General features: G+C 40.9%; 1 protein-coding gene across 10 annotated transcripts in view; it reads left to right on the top strand.

The window, feature by feature from the left end:
• Positions 1-24,348, top strand: part of FRYL (FRY like transcription coactivator) — a 221,377-nt gene that overhangs the window by 46,520 nt on the left and 150,509 nt on the right. For 3 of the 10 annotated variants that reach the window (XM_075195478.1, XM_075195444.1, XM_075195436.1), the window contains exon 1: positions 22,074-22,639. The exons of the other annotated variants lie outside the window; for them this stretch is intronic. In XM_075195478.1, coding sequence (XP_075051579.1) covers positions 22,567-22,639 — 73 coding nt within the window. In that variant the 5' untranslated portion in view covers positions 22,074-22,566. Of the gene's footprint in view, positions 1-22,073; positions 22,640-24,348 lie in introns of those variants that run through there. 10 annotated transcript variants of the gene reach the window in all.

The raw sequence follows: 24,348 nt of genomic DNA, 5'->3' as shown, positions 1-24,348 counted from the left end.
ACTTCGATATATGTTCTAGTCTAAAATAAAAAGGATTCGATTCAAACTGTTTTGCTTGTGTATGTCAATATATTGTTTATTAATTATTTTTTATATCTGAATACCCTGTACTTTTGTATATTATATCTATAATTTAATATGTTGCGTCCTTGATACTCTAACGAATCCATTAGCCTGTTAAGAAGAAATAGCTCGACCAAGTTAACCCTTTGAATGCCAGTGTGTGATTTGTTGATACATTTGATTAACAAGCTTAGTGTGTGCTTGCATTTACATTTGTGTAACAGTCTGGAGGTGTGAAGAGTTAACCCTTTATTCGCTGGTGTTGGTCTTTCTAGTCTGTGAGCAGCTAAAAGCCTTGTGTGCCAGTGTGGGACAGTATATTGGGGTCTTATTGCCCGTATTCAATAGGTGGTGGCAAACCTGAAGCGTGTGGGGATGTGAGCGCTGTTTGGGGGCGATTCAGTAGGTCTATAATCTGCGTGATAGAGAGAGAGACTGCGGGCTGGAATCGTGTAACCTCCTACAGCAACCACCCCAAAGTCACGGCAGCTGGGAGCGTGTTCATAATAATAATGCTTTCATTTCCATTTTTTATATACATATTACAACGCATATATATATATATATATATATATATATATATATATATATATATATATAATGTGTGTGTATGTGCGCTCTCTGTCATGCTCTATTTGTCTCTCTCTTCTTTGCTTTCCCTCCCTCACACCTCTTTCACTCCCTTGTTTTCTCTTCTTTCTCTCTTTGTCTCTCTCCGTCGTTCAATCTCACTCCCTTCTTTTCTCTCTCTCTCGTTTTCTCTCCTTCGATTAAGGATGCCATAAGGTGACCTTATTGAACTGTTACTAAAAATGAGCTGTATCAGCAGGTTTAAGTGTTACTTAGATTTAAGGACAAGAGGTGAATGTAAATGATATGCTATATAGTGCTAACACAGTAACTAATTTATAAACTTTCTTATTCTTAGCACAATGTCAATAATTTAAGTGAGTTTAGAGAACAACTTCTAATATATTAGCGCTTATTTGCATAGGATGTATATCCTCCTTTTATCTTTAAGGCCAAAGCACTACCTAAACCAGAGATGGGGACATTACGTACCTTAGAGCATAACCTCTTGGTTCTGAAGACCTTAAAGCCATGAACTGTTGTGGGCTTCTTAAATTCATGAGAGAGGTTTTAGATAATTTGTCCTCTGAGATCTTTTGAATTTAATTGCAAAAATAAGCCCAGAGATATATCATCATAAATTCACTTTTTTTTTAATTGCAACGTTCAATTTTAAGATCTTATCTCATATTTTTAGAGGACCCTAACCCCCCATCTCCAACCTCGTACCTTTTTAATGACAAATACAACAGTTTCACAATATGTATAACAAAATTAAACTTTTTTGCTTGTATTTGTGGGTTGGATGTATTTGTGGCTATGACATCTTTTTTGTGGAACTGTGAGATTGGTAAAACGTATGTGGTAAAAATGGAGTAACTCTTGACTGCCAAATCATAGTGTAATCTGAGCATAAACAGTTGGTCGACCTTCTTCTTTTTTTTTTTTTTTTTTTAAATTGGTTGAATCAGTGAAGACCAAGAATCATCAGAATAAGGTATCTGTAAAATGCACTCTGCTAGAGATGTATCTAACCAAGGATTAGAGATAGGCTGGGAACTATACAGAATAAGGCAGCATAGAGGCCTAGTGGTTAGCATTTCTGCCTCACAGCACTGGGGTCATGACTTCGATTCCCGACCATGGCCTTATCTGTGTGGAGTTTGTATGTTCTCCCTGTGTTTGCGTGGGTTGCCTCCGGGTGCTCCGGTTTCCTCCCGCACTCCAAAAACATACTGGTAGGTTAATTGGCTGCTATCAAAATTGACCCTAATCTCTCTCTCTCTGTCTCCCTGTCTGTCTGTCTCCCTCTGTCTGTGTGTGAGTCTGTGTCTATATTAGGGAATTTAGACTGTAATCTCCAATGGGACAGGGACTGATGTGAATGAGTTCTCTGTACAGCGCTGTGGAATTAGTGGTGCTATATAAATAAATAAATGATGATTTTGTTTTTGTTTGTTTTTTTTAAAAAAAAAGAGGATTTATGTTCAATGTCTTTACACATGTTAAACAATTTCATTGGACAGTAAACAATATGATTATGTTATTATTAAATGCTCTCTGAAAATGCTCTAGAGCCTTCCCTAGTCCCACCCTCGCTACTGTCCCAATCTCCACCAATCACACTTGCTGCTCCTGTCTCAGATCTGCTCCTTTCTCAGTAGATTGTACAATCTCTCGTGAGTAGAGCTACCCTTTATTTATGTGCCTACATTAATTTTGTCTATATTATGTCCCTTTTTACTTTTCCTCACTATCTGGGACGGTGAAGCCCTGTGGTGTTTAGCAGTGCTCCTCGTGGTGCCTGAAGAAGGCAGCACTTGGTGTACCATGTCTGTATGATAGACATTATCAACAAGCAGAAACTGTTTTTCAGTACTCTCTAGATAATAAATGTGAGATATAGATATGTATATAGAGAGCAAGAGGTGTGTATAATATATAAGCTGTAAAACGTGTGTGTGTTAATATAATAGAATAATTTTATTTATATACATACAGTAGTATTTTATGCTGCAAGGAAACAAATCGCTGCCACTTTCGGAATTGGAAAAAGTGCAGACGCATATTCTTTAAAGAAATCAATATCAAAATGAGCAGTGCACTGAAATTGTATTTGTTTAAACGCTGTATCTGCAAAAAATAGGTTTTGTTTAAACTGTAGAAATCCATAGCATTGACTTCTTAATCTGTCACAATTAAATAAAAGAGAGGTGCAAATAAAACTAGAAATGCAGGTGAGCCAAGGTGGTGGTTTTGGTGAGAAATTATTGACAGGGTGATGGCATCAACAGATTAATTTCTGTATCTGCTGTATGCAATTTGCATTGTTCTTTCTGGTGTAGATTTAGTTACGATCTGTGTAAGATACAGTCGTCTGAAGGTTGAGGCTGGTATAGTGCAAGTATGACCTTGTTAGAGGTGAGCCGACAACTTACAGATTGTCCAATACATACGTCCTGTAGGAACATGGTGTAGTGGCCACTTATTACACATAAAGGTGACACCACACCACACCCCTTTACATCTTCCATTTATCTGTATGAGGACAAATGAGCAATGCATGGGAGTTGTACAGGTCATCAGTGTTTGGGCTTCCGGGATAGAGAAGAACTCTCTTATGCATACAGTCTGCTGTAGAAACAGCTTATTGCAGGCAGTAAAAGTGTTAACTACCAGTTTACTAGAAGACAAAAGCCAGAATTTATTGTCAACTGCTGTAATGTTACTGAATGTTCTTGTCTATCTTCTTAATATGTACCTAATCTGTGTCTGCTTGAAAATTAGGATGAATATGGAATAGGCTAGTCACATATGCCATTCTCGTTGTTATTTAGTGACAAATGTCTGGTGGCTTTACAAGGCAGGTCCCCCCCCCCCCAAATGTCTGGTGGCTTTACAGGGCAGGCCCCCCCAAATGTCTGGCGGCTTTACAGGGCAGCCCCCCCCCAAATGTCTGGCGGCTTTACAGGGCAGCCCCCCCCCCCCAAATGTCTGGCGGCTTTACAGGGCAGCCCCCCCCCCCAAATGTCTGGCGGCTTTACAGGGCAGCCCCCCCCCAAATGTTTGGCGGCTTTACAGGGCAGGCCCCCCCAAATGTCTGGCGGCTTTACAGGGCAGGCCCCCCAAATGTCTGGAGGATTTACAGGGCAGTCATCAAATTTCTGCACGTGGCAGTGCAAACACAAATGGGTACTTATCCCAAGGCTGTGCCAGGAAGAAGTCACATCCAACTCACTGCTCCCAGAATTTGATATGGAGAGCAAATGGACCCTTAAAAGTTGAGGCATACTTTAGAATAATTTCTTTATAAATCTAAAAAATAACATGATGGGGATCTATACAACTTGTAGGCCTTCTCTGAGTAGCACCACCTATTCCTAAGCTTTGTCACCTCAGGCTGAAGGTCAGGGAGGATATAAAGGAGTAGGGCTGTAGGGGGCTGCATCTCCCACACAGGTTGCACATATGGGGGGTAACCAACCTGAAAAGAGAAGACCATGCAACCTGTGTGGGAGATGCAGCCCCCTACAGCCCTACTCCTTTATATCCTCCCTGACCTTCAGCCTGAGGTGACAAAGCTTAGGAATAGGTGGTGCTACTCAGAGAAGGCCTACAAGTTGTATAGAGCCCCATCATGTTATTTTTTAGATTTATAAAGAAATTATTCTAAAGTATGCCTCAACTTTTAAGGGTCCATTTGCTCTCCATATCAAATTCTGGGAGCAGTGAGTTGGATGTGACTTCTTCCTGGCACAGCCTTGGGATAAGTACCCATTTGTGTTTGCACTGCCACGTGCAGAAATTTGATGACTGCCCTGTAAATCCTCCAGACATTTGGGGGGCCTGCCCTGTAAAGCCGCCAGACATTTGGGGGGGCCTGCCCTGTAAAGCCGCCAAACATTTGGGGGGGGGCTGCCCTGTAAAGCCGCCAGACATTTGGGGGGGGGGGCTGCCCTGTAAAGCCGCCAGACATTTGGGGGGGGGGGGCTGCCCTGTAAAGCCGCCAGACATTTGGGGGGGGGCTGCCCTGTAAAGCCGCCAGACATTTGGGGGGGCCTGCCCTGTAAAGCCACCAGACATTTGGGGGGGGGGGGGCCTGCCTTGTAAAGCCACCAGACATTTGGGGGGGGGGGCCTGCCCTGTAAAGCCGCCAGACATTTGGGGGGGGGGGCCTGCCCTGTAAAGCCGCCAGACATTTGGGGGGGCCTGCCCTGTAAAGCCGCCAGACATTTGGGGGGGGGGGCTGCCCTGTAAAGCCGCCAGACATTTGGGGGGGGCCTGCCCTGTAAAGCTGTCAGACATTTGGTGGGGCCTGCCCTGTAAAGCTGCCAGACATTTGGGGGGGACTGCACTGTAAAGCTGCCAGACATTTGGGGGGACTGCACTGTAAAGCTGCCAGACATTTGGGGGGACTGCATTGTGTATTCACTTTTAGTAGTAGTGATCACTTTTATGGACTGTATTGAAAACTAGTCAGATGGGGCAGTGTGGTATTTGATTCTACCTCATTAAATAACTATTTAATTGAATCTAAAACCATACCAACATTAACAAAAAACACATCTAACCATTTCCCCTTTTTCCATGGGGGGAGGGGGGATGATACAACAGCCTGTGACCTGTAACTGTGTCTGCTCCCTGGCTAGCCCTCACCTTCCTGAAATCTGCTATAGATAAACCAGAGGGGATCCTAATTAAAATATTAGAGCTACTGAAACACACAGAAGAGGGATGTTATGGAGCATGTAGGTTTTGCTGGATTTGAGATGAACGGAGCAACATCTAACACACACATAATTATATGACCAGTAAACCGACCCAATTGTTTTCTCATTATCAAGCCTCCACCATGCTCCTAAGCACCAGCAATTAGAGACGTAATTTTCCACCCATCTTACAGAAAACTTTATCCGCTGGGTACAGTGGATTATACAGAGAACACCTGGTTTGCTCCTTTACTTTAATTAAGATTTTATAACACTGGATGAGTTGTTTCTTGTTCCCTGGACTTGTACCAACCTAAAGTCTGAGTAAGCCTTTTTTTTTTTTTTTTTTTTTTTTTTAAAGTAATTATCTTGTCATGTCTCACAATAAAAAAGTCATACATCCATCGAATTGTAGAAACAGTCATTACAATGTATCATAAGGCGGTGTTAAGCACTAAGGGAAATTTAATGTTTGCCAATGAGACTTCTCATCCCATATGCTACATTATACTATGATTTTGAACCTCTTGTATGCATTGGTAAAAATGTTTTTGTCACCTGGACAACATATATAGCATAAGAGTAAGTATAACATGACCATAAGCCCCAGAAAGTAAGCGTTGGATATGAGCCATGATATATTTAGCCGAGACATTCTGCTACAGCTTTTACAAAGTATTAATCCCCACACTATTACAAAAGCTGAAGTAGTTTCCCACCTCTTTTAGTTGTGTCATAATGTCCCATCCCTGGTTGTGTCTAATACAGAAATCCACCACTCCACACTGTGTATATTGGCAGAGCAAGTCTGCAAACTGGTCATTCAGTCTCTGTCTGCTGGGCTAGAGAAGTTTCTTCCTGAGATGGCGACAAGTGAAATAACAAGATTGACATATTTAGCCAATACAAACACCTGGGTAATTACAAGTTTATTATTCAGCAGTAATACAGTATTTCATAGAGGCTATTTGAATTTTAAATAGTAAAATTAGTGACTTTGCATAGAAAATGTAATTACATGTCTTGCAAGCTAAGTTAATGAATGGAAATAATTGGTTCCTGTGGTTTGTCACTTTTTCTGAAGTTTCACTAAGTTAACAGATGTACACACTGTTTTTAACTCAGTTTTATTTTTAGCCAACGGTGCCTCAAAAAGACAGTTGTTGTCAGTGCTTATCCTTAGCACTGCATATCTGTGTGTATCTAGCAAAATGAAAACATGAGGTATTAGTTCATATTTTGATCAAAACTTTAAGCCTGCATCCCAGCGTCAAGGGCACCTCATTATATGCAGGTCCTACACTGACCTGTATGCTTGAAACACCATTAAAATGGAATTAAAATCAGATACAATTCCCCCCAAGGTATAGGGGATTACATCTAGTAAGGTCAGATATACTGAGCATGTACTTTTTTTTTATTTTTTTTATTTTATTTTGGTTTTGTCTCAAAATATTGCCTAATGTTGTCATAGCAGCTGTCCATCAAGCCTATTTAAGGCTCATTTGGGTGTGGCTTACAAGCCAGCCCTTACTAGATGTTAACCCCTATACCTGGGAGATGACTGCATCTGATTTTAACTGCATTTTAATGATGTTGAAAGCATATAGGTCAGTGTAGGACCTGCATATAATCAGGTGCCCTTGACATTGGTATGCAGGCTTAAATGTTTTGATCAAAATATGAACGGATACCTCATGTTTTAATTTTGCTAGATACACAGATATGCAGTGTGTGTGTGCGTATGTATATATGTATATGTGTGTGTATATGTATGTGTGTATATATATATATATATATATATATATATATATATATATATATATATATATATATATATATATATATATATATATATATATAATGGGCATTAATATTGCCATGCAGCTGGTGCCATATATAATATTGGAAATACCGAGCGCGAGCTTATTTTTTCTCTAACAGTTTCCTGCCTCAATAATATCTCCAGTCCCTAGTCAATTGTTGGTTTGTTTTCTGGTGAATGTTGGTTCATCTCTCAGAATTGCTGCCTTCTCTGTGTGCATGTATCACACATGTATGCTTTGATTACTCCACAACTTAAACAAGTATCTCTAACTGGAAGCTTGCATAGCGCCAAGATTCATGTTTGCCTTCAAGTTTTTAAAATAACTCTCAAATCCTAAAAATGTAAATGCTTTAGGCCTGTGGATTGCTAAACACAATTCACAGAATGTGGCATTTGTTTTATGCTAGACATTCACAATGGAAATAAAAATCTGTGTTGGCAAAATGTTTATTCTAAGCTTCCCTAGTTTTGGTAACCCTCATCTTGTCTATCTACCCCGTATCCACCATATCTTGCGCAATCCCAGTCAACTCCCAGCACATTGCTTTAAACTAGACTTGTATTATGTTGCCCGTGAGATTCCCTGTGTTGTGCTAGCACTCTCTGGGAACGGGACCTTGGCTGAATCATCCTGTCTGGCATTGCTTTTTATATTACTTTTTAAGTAACGGAGTGGAAAAGAACAGATGGCGGCAAGCATCAACATAGGAATTGTGAGTATTAAAATACAAAGACCGTCACCGTGGAGACATATTGAAGGATCCCAGCTCAACATATGCCAAGCAACAGGCTTGTTAGAAACATGTTTATTTAACCTGTTGCTGTAATACAGTTTGGTAGAATATTAAATAATCCATATCACGCACCTCAGAACACCATATTTTCTCGCTACAACATCAAGCATCCATCATTGTGTGTGCATTATGAAGGTGCCTACTCTCGTTAAAATGGTAAATGTTATTTAATCCTTGTAGCTTGACGAAAAGTTTTATTTATCTTGTGCAATTTGAAATTCATAGCCAGGTTATACAATAAATTTTATTTTGCCAAGTAATTTTATTTTGTAGATCCAAATTGGGTTCAGATTTCAGGGTTATTTTGAGAGCAATGATATTTTGTTTAGTATTTATTTCGTTTTACCTTTGTCCAGTCTTTGAATTTGGGATTGTTTTTCTTCTACAGTGTTTACTCAATGAAGTCTTGATGGTATTAGTCTAAAGCTGGGTACATACTAAGCAAAATGACTGCCGACGAGCATGCAGATTCATGTGTACACACCTACACAATTTACCTTGTCTTCCCGATCTCTGCTGAAAAGATCGTGGCCCTGCACACTCTAAAGAGATCTACCTACTCTGCTGGTTGAGTGCGTACACACTTCCATATTTGCCTGACATCGTTCCATCGTTGATTGTGATTTTTAGGAAGTTTAGAAAACCAAATCAAATGATACGATGTGCTTTGGTGCGATAAAACATGATCATTGGCGAGTACACACTAATGCAATATCTGACCAAATGGTCATTTATCGCGTGATCTGCACGATAATTGCATGAAATGACTGTAGTTTTATGGGCAGCACGGTGACTTAGTGGTTAGCACTTTTGCCTCACTGCACTCGGGTCATGAGTTAGATTCCCAACCATGGCCTTATCTGTGTATTTGTATGTTCTGCCCGTGTTTAATTGGCTGCTATGAAATTGACCTTAGTCTCTCATGGTGTGTGTGTATGCGTATGTTGGTGAATTTAGACTGTAAGCTTGAATGGGGGCAGGGACTGATGTGAGTTCTCTGTACAGTCGCTGCAGAATTAGTGGCGCTATATAAATAGCTGATTATATAGTGTGTCCCCAGCTTTAGACTATGGACTCTTCAGTGCGACCTGCATTTATACTGTGCCTTTTGAGCCTTGACACATATTATACCAGATTTCTATATTTTGGTTATCTATATATGCAAATAAATATATATTTATTCATTTTCATTTCTCTGTATAAATGCAAAACTGCAAAATTGACCAGACTTTTTACCACAAAACCTTTCTGTCATGGAGGCCATTATGCAAATTGTTTTAAAAGAACTCTTTCATTCAGTTAAGCATGAGAATACTTTGCGACTGATCCTTTACTAAGTGTCGGAATGGTCTGAATTCTGTGGCTCTTACTGCCTGGCACTGCAAGCTGTGCTTGGTAAATAGCAGCACATATCTTGTCCCATTGCCCTAGTAATGTGTGACTTGGCTGGCATAGTTTGTTTTCCCAGAATACCCCAGGGTAATCCTTGTTTATACGTTGCCTTTGGAAGAGAACATCTGAGAGCACCTCAGCAAACCATCAGGACTGCTTAACATCATCTTGGCCTTTTCATCTTTTTGGCCCATTTTCAACAACTGTGCGGACCGTCTGCATGAACATATATATGATGCATTCCTGATGCAAGTTATACAAAGAAATTTTGGAATATGGATAATTAAACACCAAGTTCTTGAGTGCTGGCTTGTATGGGATGTTTTGTTTTTGTTTTTTGTTTATTTTTTACTTTTTCTGCATATTTAAACTGAGTGCCAGGACTGGGAGATTATAATATAATATAATATAAAACTTCTCCCAGTGTCAGGATAAACTTCATGTATGCCAAGCATATTTTACATTGAAAGCTTGCACAAATGCAATGTTGCCGCAGGCTTTTTTGCAGTAATTCTGGTGATGCAATCTTAAAGTTGTGCTTTTGCTAGTCCCTATGTACAGTGATGAATAGTAAAAATGGACAGTGTCCTCCCCTGACATCCCCACTCCACCCCCTCAACCGGTCCCAGCGTGAGAGGCTGGTGTCTCTTTGCGGTTTTTGCAGATAACCGTATTTCCCCACCCTCTTACCAGCCACCCAAAAAACAGAAAAGCACTCTGGTTTTCCCTGACCTCTTGTCCTGTTAGGGTTGGGGTAATTAATGAAATTGAGACCACGGAGTGCTAACTTTGCTACGTTGGTCCTACATAATGCACATGCGGCTGGGACATCATGTGACTGATGTGTGTGATTACATATTCTCTGTAGAGCGCTGCAAATATGATTGGCGCTATGTAAAATACTATTCCCTAAAGTGGTCCATATTGGAAAACATTTGTGATTGACCTGAACACTTGGGGGTAAATTTATCAAGCTGCTGGTTTGAAAAAGTAGAAATGTTGCCTATAGGCAACCAATCAGACTCTAGTTATCAATTGCTAGAATCTGATTGGTTGCTATAGGCAACATCTCCACTTTTTCAAACCCTCAGCTTGATAGATTTACCCCCAGGACTCCACCCAACTCCTGCCTTTTGCTTGAGCAAAGTTTTGCTCCATGCAAATGACTCCATCTTGCTACTCCATACTTTTATTGCCCCCAGGGGAAATGTCTGTGCTTTTGCGACAATCAAGGTGCTCAGTGGGTTCAAAGCTGATCTTCATAAATTGCCTCTAATATAGAGAGTTTGGTCGACGACCATCGTTTCATTCTACTGTGGTGCGGTTGGGCTTGGAATGGGATTTCCAGATGGAACACTTAAAACCAAATTCTGTCGGTTTAATCTGTTAAACTCCACAGCAAACGTGGAATGAGTTAAGTATACTGTGAAGCACGTTTGTTTGCTGTCTAGTTGTTGCTTTAGTATATATAGCATCTGATGTTGTGACTGGAAGGGTATGTGTTGTCCACACATAGTGCTGGCAGCCAATTTATGGGCTGAACTAGTAATAATTAGAATGCAATAGCAGTATATCAAGTCCCTGAGGCATGAAATGACGGTGCCTCGTGGCTCAATGATGTCACTCATTCCCAGTGAAATGATGGCCTGGATTCTTTATGATTATTTCCTTACATTGCGAGCAGAGGTTTCATCATCTTGCATGGATTTTTCCATCCCACTCCACTTGTAGTTTGTATTAAAATACATGTACTATATGTACTACTAGCATAAGTTATTTACAGATGTGTGGGGCAGTGCCAAGATAACCACAGTCCTCAGAAAAACCCAATATTGTCTGTGCACCCACGCTTTTATATATAACCCTTCCAGTCTTTAAATAGTGTTTTCTGGCTGCTGTTATTCTTTCATACACTTGACAATGCGAGGAATTTTGTTCTTGGCAGAATGCTTCCAGGCATGAAATCTTGTTTGCGACCACGTGGTTTTATCCTTGGTTACACGATGTTACAGGCCAGGTTGGGAGATGATGTGAGATGTCAGCTGCGAGAGAGCAGGCCCTGGGATTTAGCTGGTGTTTAGTAGAGTGCAGTGTCTGTGTTACACTGTCATAATATTTGCCTTTATAAGCGATAGTGATGAAGTTTAGTCTCCAGTGGTTCCTCAGGAAATGGGTTGTCTGTTTAATAACGTGCTGAGGGATTAATGAGAGCTGGGCATCTGGGAGGTGGCTGGAATTTTGTGTGATACAGGATTTTCTGTTCTCATGCATTTAGATGTAACACTCCTGTGTATGCTTGGAAGGGCGTTTAGAAATTGAAAGCTGATGAATTTCAATTGTGTTGGGCTGTTCGGTACTTTTTGGTTAAACGCATGTTAAGGCATATTTAGTGATTTTTTTTTTTTTTTTTATTATATGCGTGTGTGTGTGTGTATATGTATATATATGTATATGTGTGTGTATATATATATATATATATATATATATATATATATATGTGTATGTGTGTATATATATATATATATATATATATATATATATATATATATATATATATATATATATATATATATATATACATACAGGGTGATTCAAAAGTCGCAGTACACCCTTTTATTTAAAAAACTCTACAGGAATTGGGCCGATTGGCCGGTTTCAAGATGGCGCCCATGTTTGGTACATACCGTAAAAGATAGACCACGTCACTCATACCTTACTGGAGTATTCAGGTTTCCCAATTTCCTGTAGAGTTTTTGAAATAAAAGGGTGTACTGCGACTTTTGAATCACCCTGTATATATCTGAAACCGGTGAATATTCATTTACACACTCATTCCCTTCTTCCTGTGTATATATAAACACGCTTTGAATCGTACACACCAGTGAGCTGCTTTTTGGTGTCCTGTTGGATGTTGGTGTATTGGTGGAGTGAGAGTAGAGGATCACTAGGAGACTGGATGATTGTAGTCTATGTGCTAGATTTACTAAACTGCAGGTTTGAAAGAGTGGAGATGTTGCCTATAGCAAGCAATCAGATTCTATTTTTCAGTTATTTAGCACATTCTACAAAATGACAGCTAGAATTTGATTGGTTGCTATCAGCAACATCTCCACTTTTTCAAACCTGCACTTTAGTAAATATACCCCTATATCTTGTACATGGTTTCAATTGCATATGGTGCCTTTACTGTCTTTGCTACACTTGTGGGTTAGCTCCTGTGTGGTTTGATGGTCCACTGAAATAGCCGCACAGTGACAAATACCTGTTGTAATTTAAAACCTACAAGTTGTATTGTCAGCATCTGTATTTGCAATTTATAGGAGTTTATGCTACACTGATTTTTAGGGGGATTTATGATATCATTGGTGCATGGCTATACAAGGATATACCTTTTAGATAAGGCTTGAGTTGTGCTGATCTTTGGAATTTCTCATATAGGTATTGTGGCAAAGAACAGTGCACCAGTCCACGGTTTTACTTTAAACATGAACACTTATATTTGTTCTTTTCTTCCAGCGTGTGTCTGTGTATAAACATGCGCATTATTCTTTCTTACATGGATTACTTACATCATTATTAAACGTGACTGTTCTATTCATAAGTGTACAAGGACTTTGAGTTATCCTTAAGCATTGTGTTTATGGCCTTCTATGAATGTATAATAACTGAACTAGGTCTTATTCTAAAACTTAATTGATTCATTTACTTCATCATCACCATTTATTTTATATAACGTCACTAATTCCGCAGCGCAGTATAGAGAACTCACTCACATCCGTCCCTGCCCCATTGGGCTTACAGTCTAAATTCCCTAACATACACAGACAGACACACAGACTAGGGTCAATTTGATATTTACTTGTAGCAGCTGTTGGGACTAGGGGCCTGATTCATTAAGGATCTTAACTTGAGAAACTTCTTATTTCAGTCTCCTGGACAAAACCATGTTACAATGCAAGGGGTGCAAATTAGTATTCTGTTTTGCACATAAGTTAAATACTGGCTGTTTTTTCATGTAGCACACAAATACTTGATAGCTTATTTGTACACTGAAATTTAAAGTTGATATTTGTGTGCTACATGAAAAAACAGCCAGTATTTAACTTATGTACAAAACCGAATACTAATTTGCACTCCTTGCAATGTAACATGGTTTTGTCCAGGAGACTGAAATAAGAAGTTTCTCAAGTTAAGATCCTTAATGAATCAGGCCCTAGGATCCTTTATAGCTTTCACTATATAGGCATTGAAATGCAACTACTGTATGTTTGCACTGGGCACAGATAGCTGTAATGTCATCACATGTAATGTAATATAAATACAAGTCACTCTTCTGACATTCCTATTGTACTCTGTGGTGGGTTTTCACTGTAGGTCCCTGGACATGGCTCTTTGTAGAGAAGAACACTTTGTAAACCATTTTGTTCTAACAGCAATTCCTAAGATTGTCAGAGTGTTCCATCCATCAGTAAATACATTCAGCACCTTCTATGGCTATGTGGTAATTATACTCCGCTGTACAGTGTGCCACGGAACATGTTGGTTACTTACATGAAATTGTGAAGAATAGAAAACGCTTTCACAAGAGCCTTACAGGACTCAAGGCTATTAGAGAAGGATTTGCATATTTTCCTTGCTGTAGAGTGCACTTTACTTCCACTGCTGTGCTTTTAGCTATTGTACAAAACCCGGCAAAGTAACAGTATTTTCGGCCTCTTTAAGAGCACGTAGATGGTCATTAAGATCGTCTTGATTCCCTATGGAAGATGATGACATTTTACTTTTTTTTTTTATTTTCATGCTTTGGTAAATCTCATGGGGCTAACAGATGAAAGGAGCAAGAGAGCGACCTTGTTCAGTTATCTCTGGATATTGCAATGAAAATAATGTATATAACAAATGTATATAACAATAGGAGGCACTTCAAAATGTTGCCAATGTCAGAAATAGTCTTGTTAAAAAATAAATTGACATGCCACGAAAACTAATAAATAACTGTTTTATACAAATGTATAAAATATGGAAGATATCATAACAAGATAAAAAGTCAAATAATGAAATTTTATAGATGTAAAAATAATAGAGATTTGACTAAATTAATCCAATTGGTATATAACAATAACAGTGTTTTAAAGTATTATAAGCAATGACTAGATTATCAATATAAAATACAAAATTATTATAGAACACTGTGTCCACTGACTTTATGTTAAAATGTTACAGTCCTTAATTATTCTCTAGAATATCTGACGTGCAGACTTCTTAAAGGCTGCTTCTTACCTTTTTCGAAGACCTCATACTTTGTGTAAAGAAGAGGTACCTTGACCAAGTAGGGTTTATCCCGGGACGCCAGGCGAGGGACAATACCAGACGTGCCATTGACATCATCCATATTACAAATTCAAGGAGATCCCCAACTATTATGCTCTCTCTGGATGCTGAAAAAGCATTTGACAGGATCTCTTGGGACTTTATGAAAGCGGCTCGAGTCGTTCGGCTTCGCTGGCGACTTCCTCACTGGCGTCCTAGCATTATACACCACCCCTACTGCTAAAGTCCTGATTAATGGCACTCCCTCAGAATCATTCTCCATTCGAAATGGAACACGACAGGATTGCCCCCTTTCCCCTCTGATATTTACTCTGATAATTGAACCTCTTGCTTCCCAAATTAGGTCTAATCCTAGCATACAGGGCGTCAAGGTGGGTAATACGAACTCCAAGATCTCACTCTTTGCAGACTATATCCTCCTATCACTTACCCAACCGGGGATCTCCTTGCCCAACCTATATGCCATCCTTCAGAACTACAGCGATGTTTCGGGCTATAAGATAAACTACACCAAGTCAGAGGCCATGCTGCTTCACGTTTCTCCTCGGGATACCGAGCTCCTCCGGGCTAACTTTAATTTCAAATGGCAGAACAGGAAGATCAAATACCTGGGGGTTTTCCTCACTTCTCGCTATGACCTCCTCTTTCGTGAGAATTTCCTACCCCTTTTCTCCAAGACGCAATCAGACCTGACTTCCTGGAACCGCCTTATTATTTCGTGGCTCGGCAGGATCATAGCTGTCAAAATGAACATACTCCCCAAATGGCGGTACCTCTTCCAAACCCTTCCGGTAGCTGTCCCTGCCTCTTTCCTTGCCATCCAGAAGGCACTCACCCGCTTTATTTGGAACCATAGACCTCCTAGAGTCTCATCCAATATCTTAAAACGACCAATCCCTGGAGGAGGAAGAGGCCTTCCCGACATCAAATTATACTATTTGGCATCCCACCTTTCGCAAATCGTTGCCTCCTACGCTCCCTCTGGCTCCACTGCATGGCTTGATATAGAATCGGCCCATCTAAGCCTGCTCGATTTCTCCTCTCTCTGGGGCGTATCTCCCGCCCGTCGCCCCCCCCTGCTGTTAGAGCACTGCCTTCTATCAAATTTGATGCTATGCTCTGGGATTCCAACTCCTTCAAACTAAAACTTTCAACTGCAATACCTCCTTTAACCCCCATCTGGCATAACCCGGTGTTCCCTCCCGGATCTGTCTCTACAATCCACCGTAACTGGTCTCGTGCAGGGCTTAAATTTCCAGTAGATTTTTCCAAACAGGGCCGCTGGCTTTCGCTAGCGGGTCTCCAACCCCAATCCCCGTCCCAAATCCTCAGCCCCTTTGAATTCTTCCAAATTAATCATTTCTTGCGATCCCTGCCACCAACCTATGTTCTTAGGGACCTTACTCCATTTGAATCTCTTTGTAGAAAACATCCCTTGGACAAGGGCATGATTTCTCAAATATATAGCATTCTTCTCACTTCTGCCCTTCCCTCTCCAAACCCTCATGAAGACGAGTGGGAAAAGGACCTTGGTCCTCCCCCGGATAAAGAGGCTTGGGAGGACATGAGACTGGGGATAGCTAAATGCTCTATATCAACTAAACTCAAGGAAACCTCTTACAAAATTTATTACCGTTGGTATTACACTCCCACAAGACTCCATAGAATGTTTCCCTCTTCCTCGCCCTGCTGTTGGCGGGACTGTGGCCAAAGGGGTACGATGTTTCATATTTGGTGGTCTTGCCCGATTATCACCACCTTCTGGGATTCAGTCCATAGTTTCATAAATACCCTTTTTGAAGCCCCTATCCCGAAAGATCCCTGGATATTTCTTTTATGTTACCCTCCCCAAGACCTGGACAAATTCTCCAAGAAATTAACTGCCCACATCCTGACAGCAGCCAAATCACTCATAGCCCTTAATTGGAAAAAGACCTCACCTTTTGGCTCTCAAGAAGCAGATTTGGCACGTGGCTGCTATGGAGGAGATTACGTACTACCTCCACGATAGAGGCCACGTCTTCAGTCAAGTATGGGCTCCATGGCTAGCCGTGGAACACACCTTCCGCCCTCAACGCTCCACGTCCTCCGACCTGACCCATGTGCGATGACCCTAACTCTTCCCGACACATATCTCCCCCTCTGCTATAGGCTCAAAACACCCTACTTATCCTCTAAATACTTACAGTGCTTATCTTTGTGGTCCTACCCCACAATAACTGTTGTGATTTTACTGTGCATGCTACACAGTGTTATCATTTTGCTGTCTGTATTTTCTTGATTGACCACTTAAAATAAAAAATTAGAAAAAAAAAAAAAGAAGAGGTACCTTGTTTGCACATTACATACGTGTACATCACAACATGGCTAGCCACAGAAGCCAAGTAGTTTTTTTTAATTATTTATTATTGCTAGAAATTCAGTATTCCATTAAATAGGAACTGGTCCTTTTGAGCCAATGCATTTTAGATAGAGCCTAGTGCACTAGATAAGTGTAAAACAACCCCCACCCCCCTGTTTTTCTGTGCTCAGTAACAGCGTGCCCTTTATGTAAATGCAGTGACTTGGCTAGAGAGTCGTCCTGCTTATTGTTCTATTCACATTTCTGGACGACGTCCTCCCTACGTCGCATCTCCCTTACCTTGTGAGTGCTCGTGAGGCCGGGAAGCTGAATGAAGGAAGCCACTGGGGAGGAAGGAGCAATATGCTATGCAGGACAACTGTCATGCTGAGTCACTGCATTTGCATATAGGCAATGCTTTTTCCCCCCTGTGCTGTATAGTCACGCTTGCACAGTGCACTAGGCAGTATGTTTGCTGCTCGGACACTGGAATCTAAACTTAAGTTTTATGGTTTGTCCTCCTTAGACTTTAACTATTTTATGGGGTTATTTTTTTGCTTTTACATTTAAAAGGTGAAAGACTTAAGCCTAAAAAAAACAAAAAAAAAACCAAGATGATGTTGGAATGCTGTGCAGCAGGAGGACCAAAACACATTTACTTTCTGCCCTAAAAGCTACATTTTATCCAAAATCACAGGGTGTGCGTCCGTTTCATGGTTGGGAATTTAGACTGTAAGCACCAGTGGGGCAGGAACTAATGTTAATGATTCTATATTTTCAAATAGTTTTATGAAATATATTTATTCAAGTTTATTAAATATTAAAACCGCGGTGTAATGGGTTATTGGGGGTGCAGGGTGCACTCTTTGGTAAAGTCAAGTTGAGTATGTACCACCAACCTGTGAACACAATGAACTTCCAGCAATTGGGATTTCAGCAGCATTGGGACACAATTGTTTGAGTCATTTTGTAACATTTCTGTAAACACTTTTGTTGAACTCTGTTACTGCACAAAATATTTGGCTTTTATTTTCTACCAACGCTTTCAGACAACATGTCCTTGACAGTAATTAGGAGGGAAATGTTTGCGGTTGCTTTCCGATGTGAATGGTCTTATGGAGAATACTTGGCGGCACTACACAAGTACAAGAACCATTGTTGTAGTACAGGACAGTTGGCTGACAGCAGTTGCTAATGAAGCAGTAGAAGTCATGGTGCTCAGTTATGAGCTCTTGAAATCATTTTACTATATGTCTGAGCATTCAACCCATCTGTGCTTAATGATTTCTGCTGCGTATCTTTACAAATTGCCTGAGCGAGGTACATGATTCTTTGTGTAATAAAAATGGAGATGATTTCTTTCCTCTTTAAATCTAGCATTAATAGTCTGGCACCCAGTGATTTGGTTCATGACATAGTCCAGTTTAATCTATGTCACATAACAAATACATATTAATACATATATATTACTTATGTCAGTGGTTCCGAAACTGTGTGCCACGGCTCCCTGGGGTACCACGGTGATCTCAGGGGTGCCAGGGCCGGTGGTAAGCAAGGCGGGTGACTACTTGGTAATTATTTTGGCTATGGGGTGCCTTGAAAAAATTGAGACCCTAATAGTGCCTCAAACTGAGAAAGTTTGGGATCCACTGACTTATGTGGTGTTTGGGGGAAATAGGGTTGATGACTGCCAGATGACAAGTGTCATCCTGAAAACCTTTGTTATAGATTTTGTTTAGATCCATTCTGTGCTTTACAGCCATGCATTTATATGAGAAGGGCAACCTGATACACTTGAAGTGGCCTCCGACCTTTAACTGGGCCGCGCGTTACTCTTCCTCTCTGTAATCTGGTAAAACATCTTTAACCACACTCGCCTCCTTCCTCTTACTCTGCACCATTCTTCTCCCTCTACCATATGTATATCTGCCCATGCCTAAAAATACAAATATTTCTCCCTGCAGTCTTCCCACGTTTCTCAAATCCCCTACATGCTCTTACCTTTCACTACTAATTCACTAGTGACCCTAATAAACAGCCAATGGCCATTAATTAACAATTAATAACAACCAATTCATACCAACCAGCCCTTAAAGAGCACTTACCAGTCCGGATCAGAGGAAGGCGATCATGTGGTGCACTGCACTCCCTCTTCTTGCGGTCACGTCATGTGGAATTGGTTGCTGCAATCACATGATGCTTAGTCTCGGTACTGTCTTGTTCGATAGCAGTCCGAACAGTAGGCATGGAACTGGAGTCCGCAGGTGAAAGTCTGCCTGCCCATTAATGCTCATCGTCACCAAGCAGAGCTGTTTACTTGTGTTGCCCTGGAATACTGTCTGCATTGGATACAGTCGTATCCAGACAGCAGCTTTGTGTTGTCCTAGAACAACAAAAATAAATACATTTTCCTGGTGCTGTAAATACATGGCTGAAAGGCACAGAAGGAATACAGAAAGAAAAGACTCAAGTAACAGGTGAAAGATAGTATGTGCAAGCAGTGATCTTAAAGTAATCTGCAGGTAGAAGGCAACTTAAATTCCTAGCTATGAGCAATATGAATTATCTTGGGTAGTCAATATGCAGTAAATTGAAAGGAAATGTTGGGGTTGCCTTGGTTTGCTGAACGCTTTAGAGTCCCATAAGTATTTGTTTTGTAATGTTTTCAAAGTGAAACAGACTTAAACTAGCCTGAAACATCATTCTACGTGCAAGTTGAAAAAAATTAACTTCTAGAATGTCTAAACGTTTCCTACTTGCACGTGTTAAAAGGAAAATACATTTCTGTAACCAATGTATCTGTTTGGTATATATGTAGTGGTTGATGTACTACTGAGTTAGAAATCGTACTTCATAGTGGCATGTCCACTTTATAGTGACACATTGTCATGCTTACTGCCTGTGGAACATTATTTTGCTAAATACAGTGTACAATTGTGGCAAAAATATATGTATATAAAAACAAACCCACCTTGCACGAGAGAGTTTCCTTTGTTTATTTATTAAAAATCAGATGAATTTTATTTTGTAGTGTTACGGAGAGGAGTTTTTATTATACAACTCCATTTGCTGACTTTGGCATTCAAGTCGTTCTCCCTACTTTAGGGATGGTGACCTAAATAGTGAATTATTTCCTATCACATGCACAGTGTGGAGTTATCTATTGCTAGATTCCAGGCATCGCCAGCAATTACTGTGGAAGGTGACAGATTTAAGGTGGTCTGCACCAAAAAATACACTTATAATCTATAATCTTTTGTGTTCCTAGTGCCTAAACAGTTTATATGCTAAAACAGTATTCATGGCATTGCCTGTTCATTTTCCAATGAAGTAGTGACATCACTGAGGCACAAAACACTGAAATATATTGAATTTATATGGCTTGTATTTCAGTTTAACGGTGCACCAGTTGAATACACAAACTAGAAGACTATGCCTATATATTTTCATAGGAACCAGTAACCTCATTGATGCATCACTTTGTGCCTGAGTGATGTCATTTTTCCTAGAAAAACGGATAGGTATTGTCGTGAATATTGCTTTAGCACATAAACTGTCTAGTGAACGGTTAGCCTGCATATTATTGGTTATTGGTTCAGTACAAAAAATGGCTTCCTCCAGAATTGCTTTAATAAGCCTGGGGCTGTGTTCAGGAGAATAGTAATAAGTGTGTGTGGTGGGCAAGGGGCTGTATGGGATTAGGCTGTACATGGTGGGCAGGGGGCTGTGTGAGATTAGGCTGTACATGGTGGGCAGGGGGCTGTGTGGGATTAGGCTGTACATGGTGGGCAGGGGGCTGTGTGAGATTAGGCTGTACATGGTGGGCAGGGGGCTGTGTGAGATTAGGCTGTACATGGTGGGCAGGGGGCTGTGTGAGATTAGGCTGTACATGGTGGGCAGGGGGCTGTGTGGGATTAGGCTGTACATGGTGGGCAGGGGGCTGTGTGGGATTAGGCTGTACATGGTGGGCAGGGGCCTGTGTGGGATTAGGCTGTACATGGTGGGCAGGGGGCTGTATGAGATTAGGCTGTACATGGTGGGCAGGGGGCTGTGTGGGATTAGCCTGTACATGGTCGGCAGGGGGCTCTGTGTTGGATTTAGGCTGTAAATGGTGGGCAGGGGGCAGTGTGGAATTTAGGCTGTGTGGGATTAAAGCTGTACATGGTGGACAGGGGGCTGTGTGGGATTAGGTTGTACATGGTGGGCAGGGGTCTGTGTGGGATTAAGGCTGTACATGGTGGACAGGGGGCTGTGTAGGATTAGGCTGTACATGGGGGGCAGGGGGCTCTGTGGGATTTAGGCTGTACATGGTGGGCAGGGGGCTGTGTGGGATTTAGGTTGTACATGGTGGGCAGGGGGCTGTGTGGGATATAGGCTGTACATGGTGGGCAGGGGGCTGTGTGGGATACAGGCTGTACATGGTGGGCAGGGGGCTGTGTGGGATTAGACTGTACTTGGTAGGCAGACAAAGGCTGTATAGGATGGACATGAATCTATTCTGCTGGGTGCAAGGCTGGATTCATTTTTTTTTTTGCTACGTCTGGAGCAAGCACTGTGGTTTTTCAATTGCTGTACTGTGCACAATATTTTATACAGATATGTGTCCCACCTTCCCTAAATCTATCACAGCATTGTTGTAAGTGGTTGATGAACCTGAATGGCAAAGAAGGAAAATGTTGCCCTTACTTTCAGACTTTATGTAAATGGCTTGGTGACTAAGAAATATGAGTTTGCCATCCTTCATATGTATGTGTACACTCCCACTTTGACTACTGCTACATAGATGGCTAAATATATATATGCTATAGGTGCCACTGTGTAATAGCATATGCTGTTTGTAAGTGCATTTCATTAGTAAGGAGGACAACATTGATTTGCTGTTGAGTATATAGACCCTCGAACACTTACCACCTTATTACATTACTCCAATTAGGAGACAAAGCATAGGACATCGGTGAGAATCCGGAAAGCCACTTTAGCAGAGCAGTCAGTGAGAGCCCCGTTCATTACATCACCCTCACAGCCCATTAGCCGGCAGCATCTCCAGGGTGTGTAGGGGGAATGCTCTGCTCGCAGCAAGGACTTCTGCAGAGATCACCACTGTTAGTGGTCAGCAGCTGGTAGCAAGGAGACGACATATGAGCCCCTGTGACATTTGTAAAACTAACGGGACACAGGATCTAATGGGATCTGCCTGTGGGATCTCTACGTCTGTTTACTAACAAGTTCTCTACACCGTGCAGATTCATGCTGTGGGTTGTTTCCATTCAGTGACGTGATGTTTCCACTGCAGAATAGGTGAGAATGTCCTTGAGACCCTCCTGACAGAAAACTTGAGAGGTTTTTTTTTTTCCTTTCCCCAACCTCCCCCCTCTCTGAGCCCTTCTGCATTGAGCAGCGATTTTCCCATATGTGTGCGTCACTGAGAGACTGCAAGGCAATGAGGCAGCGACACGGGGGGCCACAACTCTGAGACCCAGCAAGAGGAAACACACCGACAGCCCCAACTACCTGCTCACTCTGGCTGCCAGGAGCATAATGTTAACTTTACAGGATTCTGTGTTTTTCGAGATCAGCATAAAGTCTCTGCTGAAGTCCTGGAGCAGCAGCTGTAAGTATATATATCAGCCTCCATTCCGCATTACAAGTATTGTGTGTTGCATTCTAGCTGTTCTGATTTCTGGCCGTGTTTGCAGGAGCAGTAATCTTGTGAAATTCCTTTGCCTGGAGCAGAAAGCAGTGGGTTGATTCATCAGAGGGTGCAGATACCAGTATAGAGGTTTTTCCTTCTAAAGCTGTTCTTTGCCACGGACAAGCAATGGTCTCTGCAGTCATCTGATAGGAACATACTTTTACCAGCACAAAATGTTCTTTTGGAGCAAAATCTGTTGCCGGCACAGAAGTGGAGAATTGCCCATAAATAATGCTGTTCCTCCCTCCACTGTCCTCTTTTATACAAGTGACTGCACTGCTGTATATAGTGTCAAGTGTGAGATTAAATCAACAATGCAGAGCTTTAAAGTTGTTTAATAGTAGAGAGGCAGCTCTATGCATGGCACTTGTTCAGCCATATGGGGGAAGGGGGTGTGTAATGTGAGCTCCCCCAATTATTTTAAAAAGTTGGCTCCTATTGTATCCCCTATCAAATTCTTTTGGCTCCCTAGACCGCATGAGTACTTGATGTGCTGTATTCATAATGATGTAGAAAATATTGCAGCATCTCATTGCCTATATATAATGCTTGTTGTTTTTTGATTGCTCTGTCAACCATTGTATATGAAGAAAATCTTTGCTGCATCTGCATGACGCTGACCGCTGATAATGTTTTATTCTTTATTGGCATTTAAATGATAATTGATTTTTATTGGATTTCCCTGTTAATATGTTTCTGTTTACAAAACTTTGATAATATAACTTCTGAGGGGAACTTGAAGTCAGCTGAATTGATTGAATTTTTGGCAGTGGATGTTCTCTGCAACACAAAAAAAAACCTATGTGGACCTAGATTTACAGGCTTGCTTAGCCAACAATATTGGCTGCTGTGCTGGCCAGCAATTTGATTGCAGTTGAGCGTTTTTTCTTTGACTAGTAACAATGAAATGACATTCATATGGCCTATATACAGGATGCAGCATCAGTGCCAGCGTTTTTAGGTCTGGAGTTTTTTTTTTTTCTCTCCCTTTTTGAATTTATTTTAACTCATTAGGATCTGGTACAAACTCACAAACCATGTCCTTTTATAGTGGCGTATGAACGTTTAGCACAAAGTTTACATAAAGTGATATAGTATAATGTCAGTTTATTAGATGTTTGTACTTCTCTTTGTAGTACTTTTTCTTACTGTTTTGTTCCAGACAGCTTTTCATGTAGTTTCCAAAAATAGAACCCTTTCCCAGCTGTCACAAATGATTTTTTCATACAGGCAAATGTGAATTGTGCTCAAGACCAGGTATAAATTCACGTTTAAAATCAGTGGCAGTTTTATTTGTGTTCAATTTAGCATTTATAGGTAGATCTTATCCAGCCCATACATTGCTAGCAATATTTAAATGGAGCTAGTAAAAGAACTGTCTATAATTGTAACTAAATGATGAGTTATCACCCTGCTGGATAATTGTTTCCAGGATTTTTGCTCTATTGTTTGAATTGGTTTATAAGCACGCTTTGACTGAGGATGACTGAATCCGGCCATACATAGGTTGATCAGGCCGAGCCTTTGGCTAGGTCTGTCAGATTTTGACATACACATACAAGTGTGTGGTGACATTGAAAATATCCAGTAGGGCACCACTAATGCATTTGTCTGTCCTACAGACATCC

This window comes from Mixophyes fleayi, chromosome 1, assembly GCF_038048845.1.
Source record: "Mixophyes fleayi isolate aMixFle1 chromosome 1, aMixFle1.hap1, whole genome shotgun sequence".
NCBI lineage: Eukaryota > Metazoa > Chordata > Amphibia > Anura > Limnodynastidae > Mixophyes > Mixophyes fleayi.
This window is presented reverse-complemented; position numbering and strand designations above follow the sequence as displayed.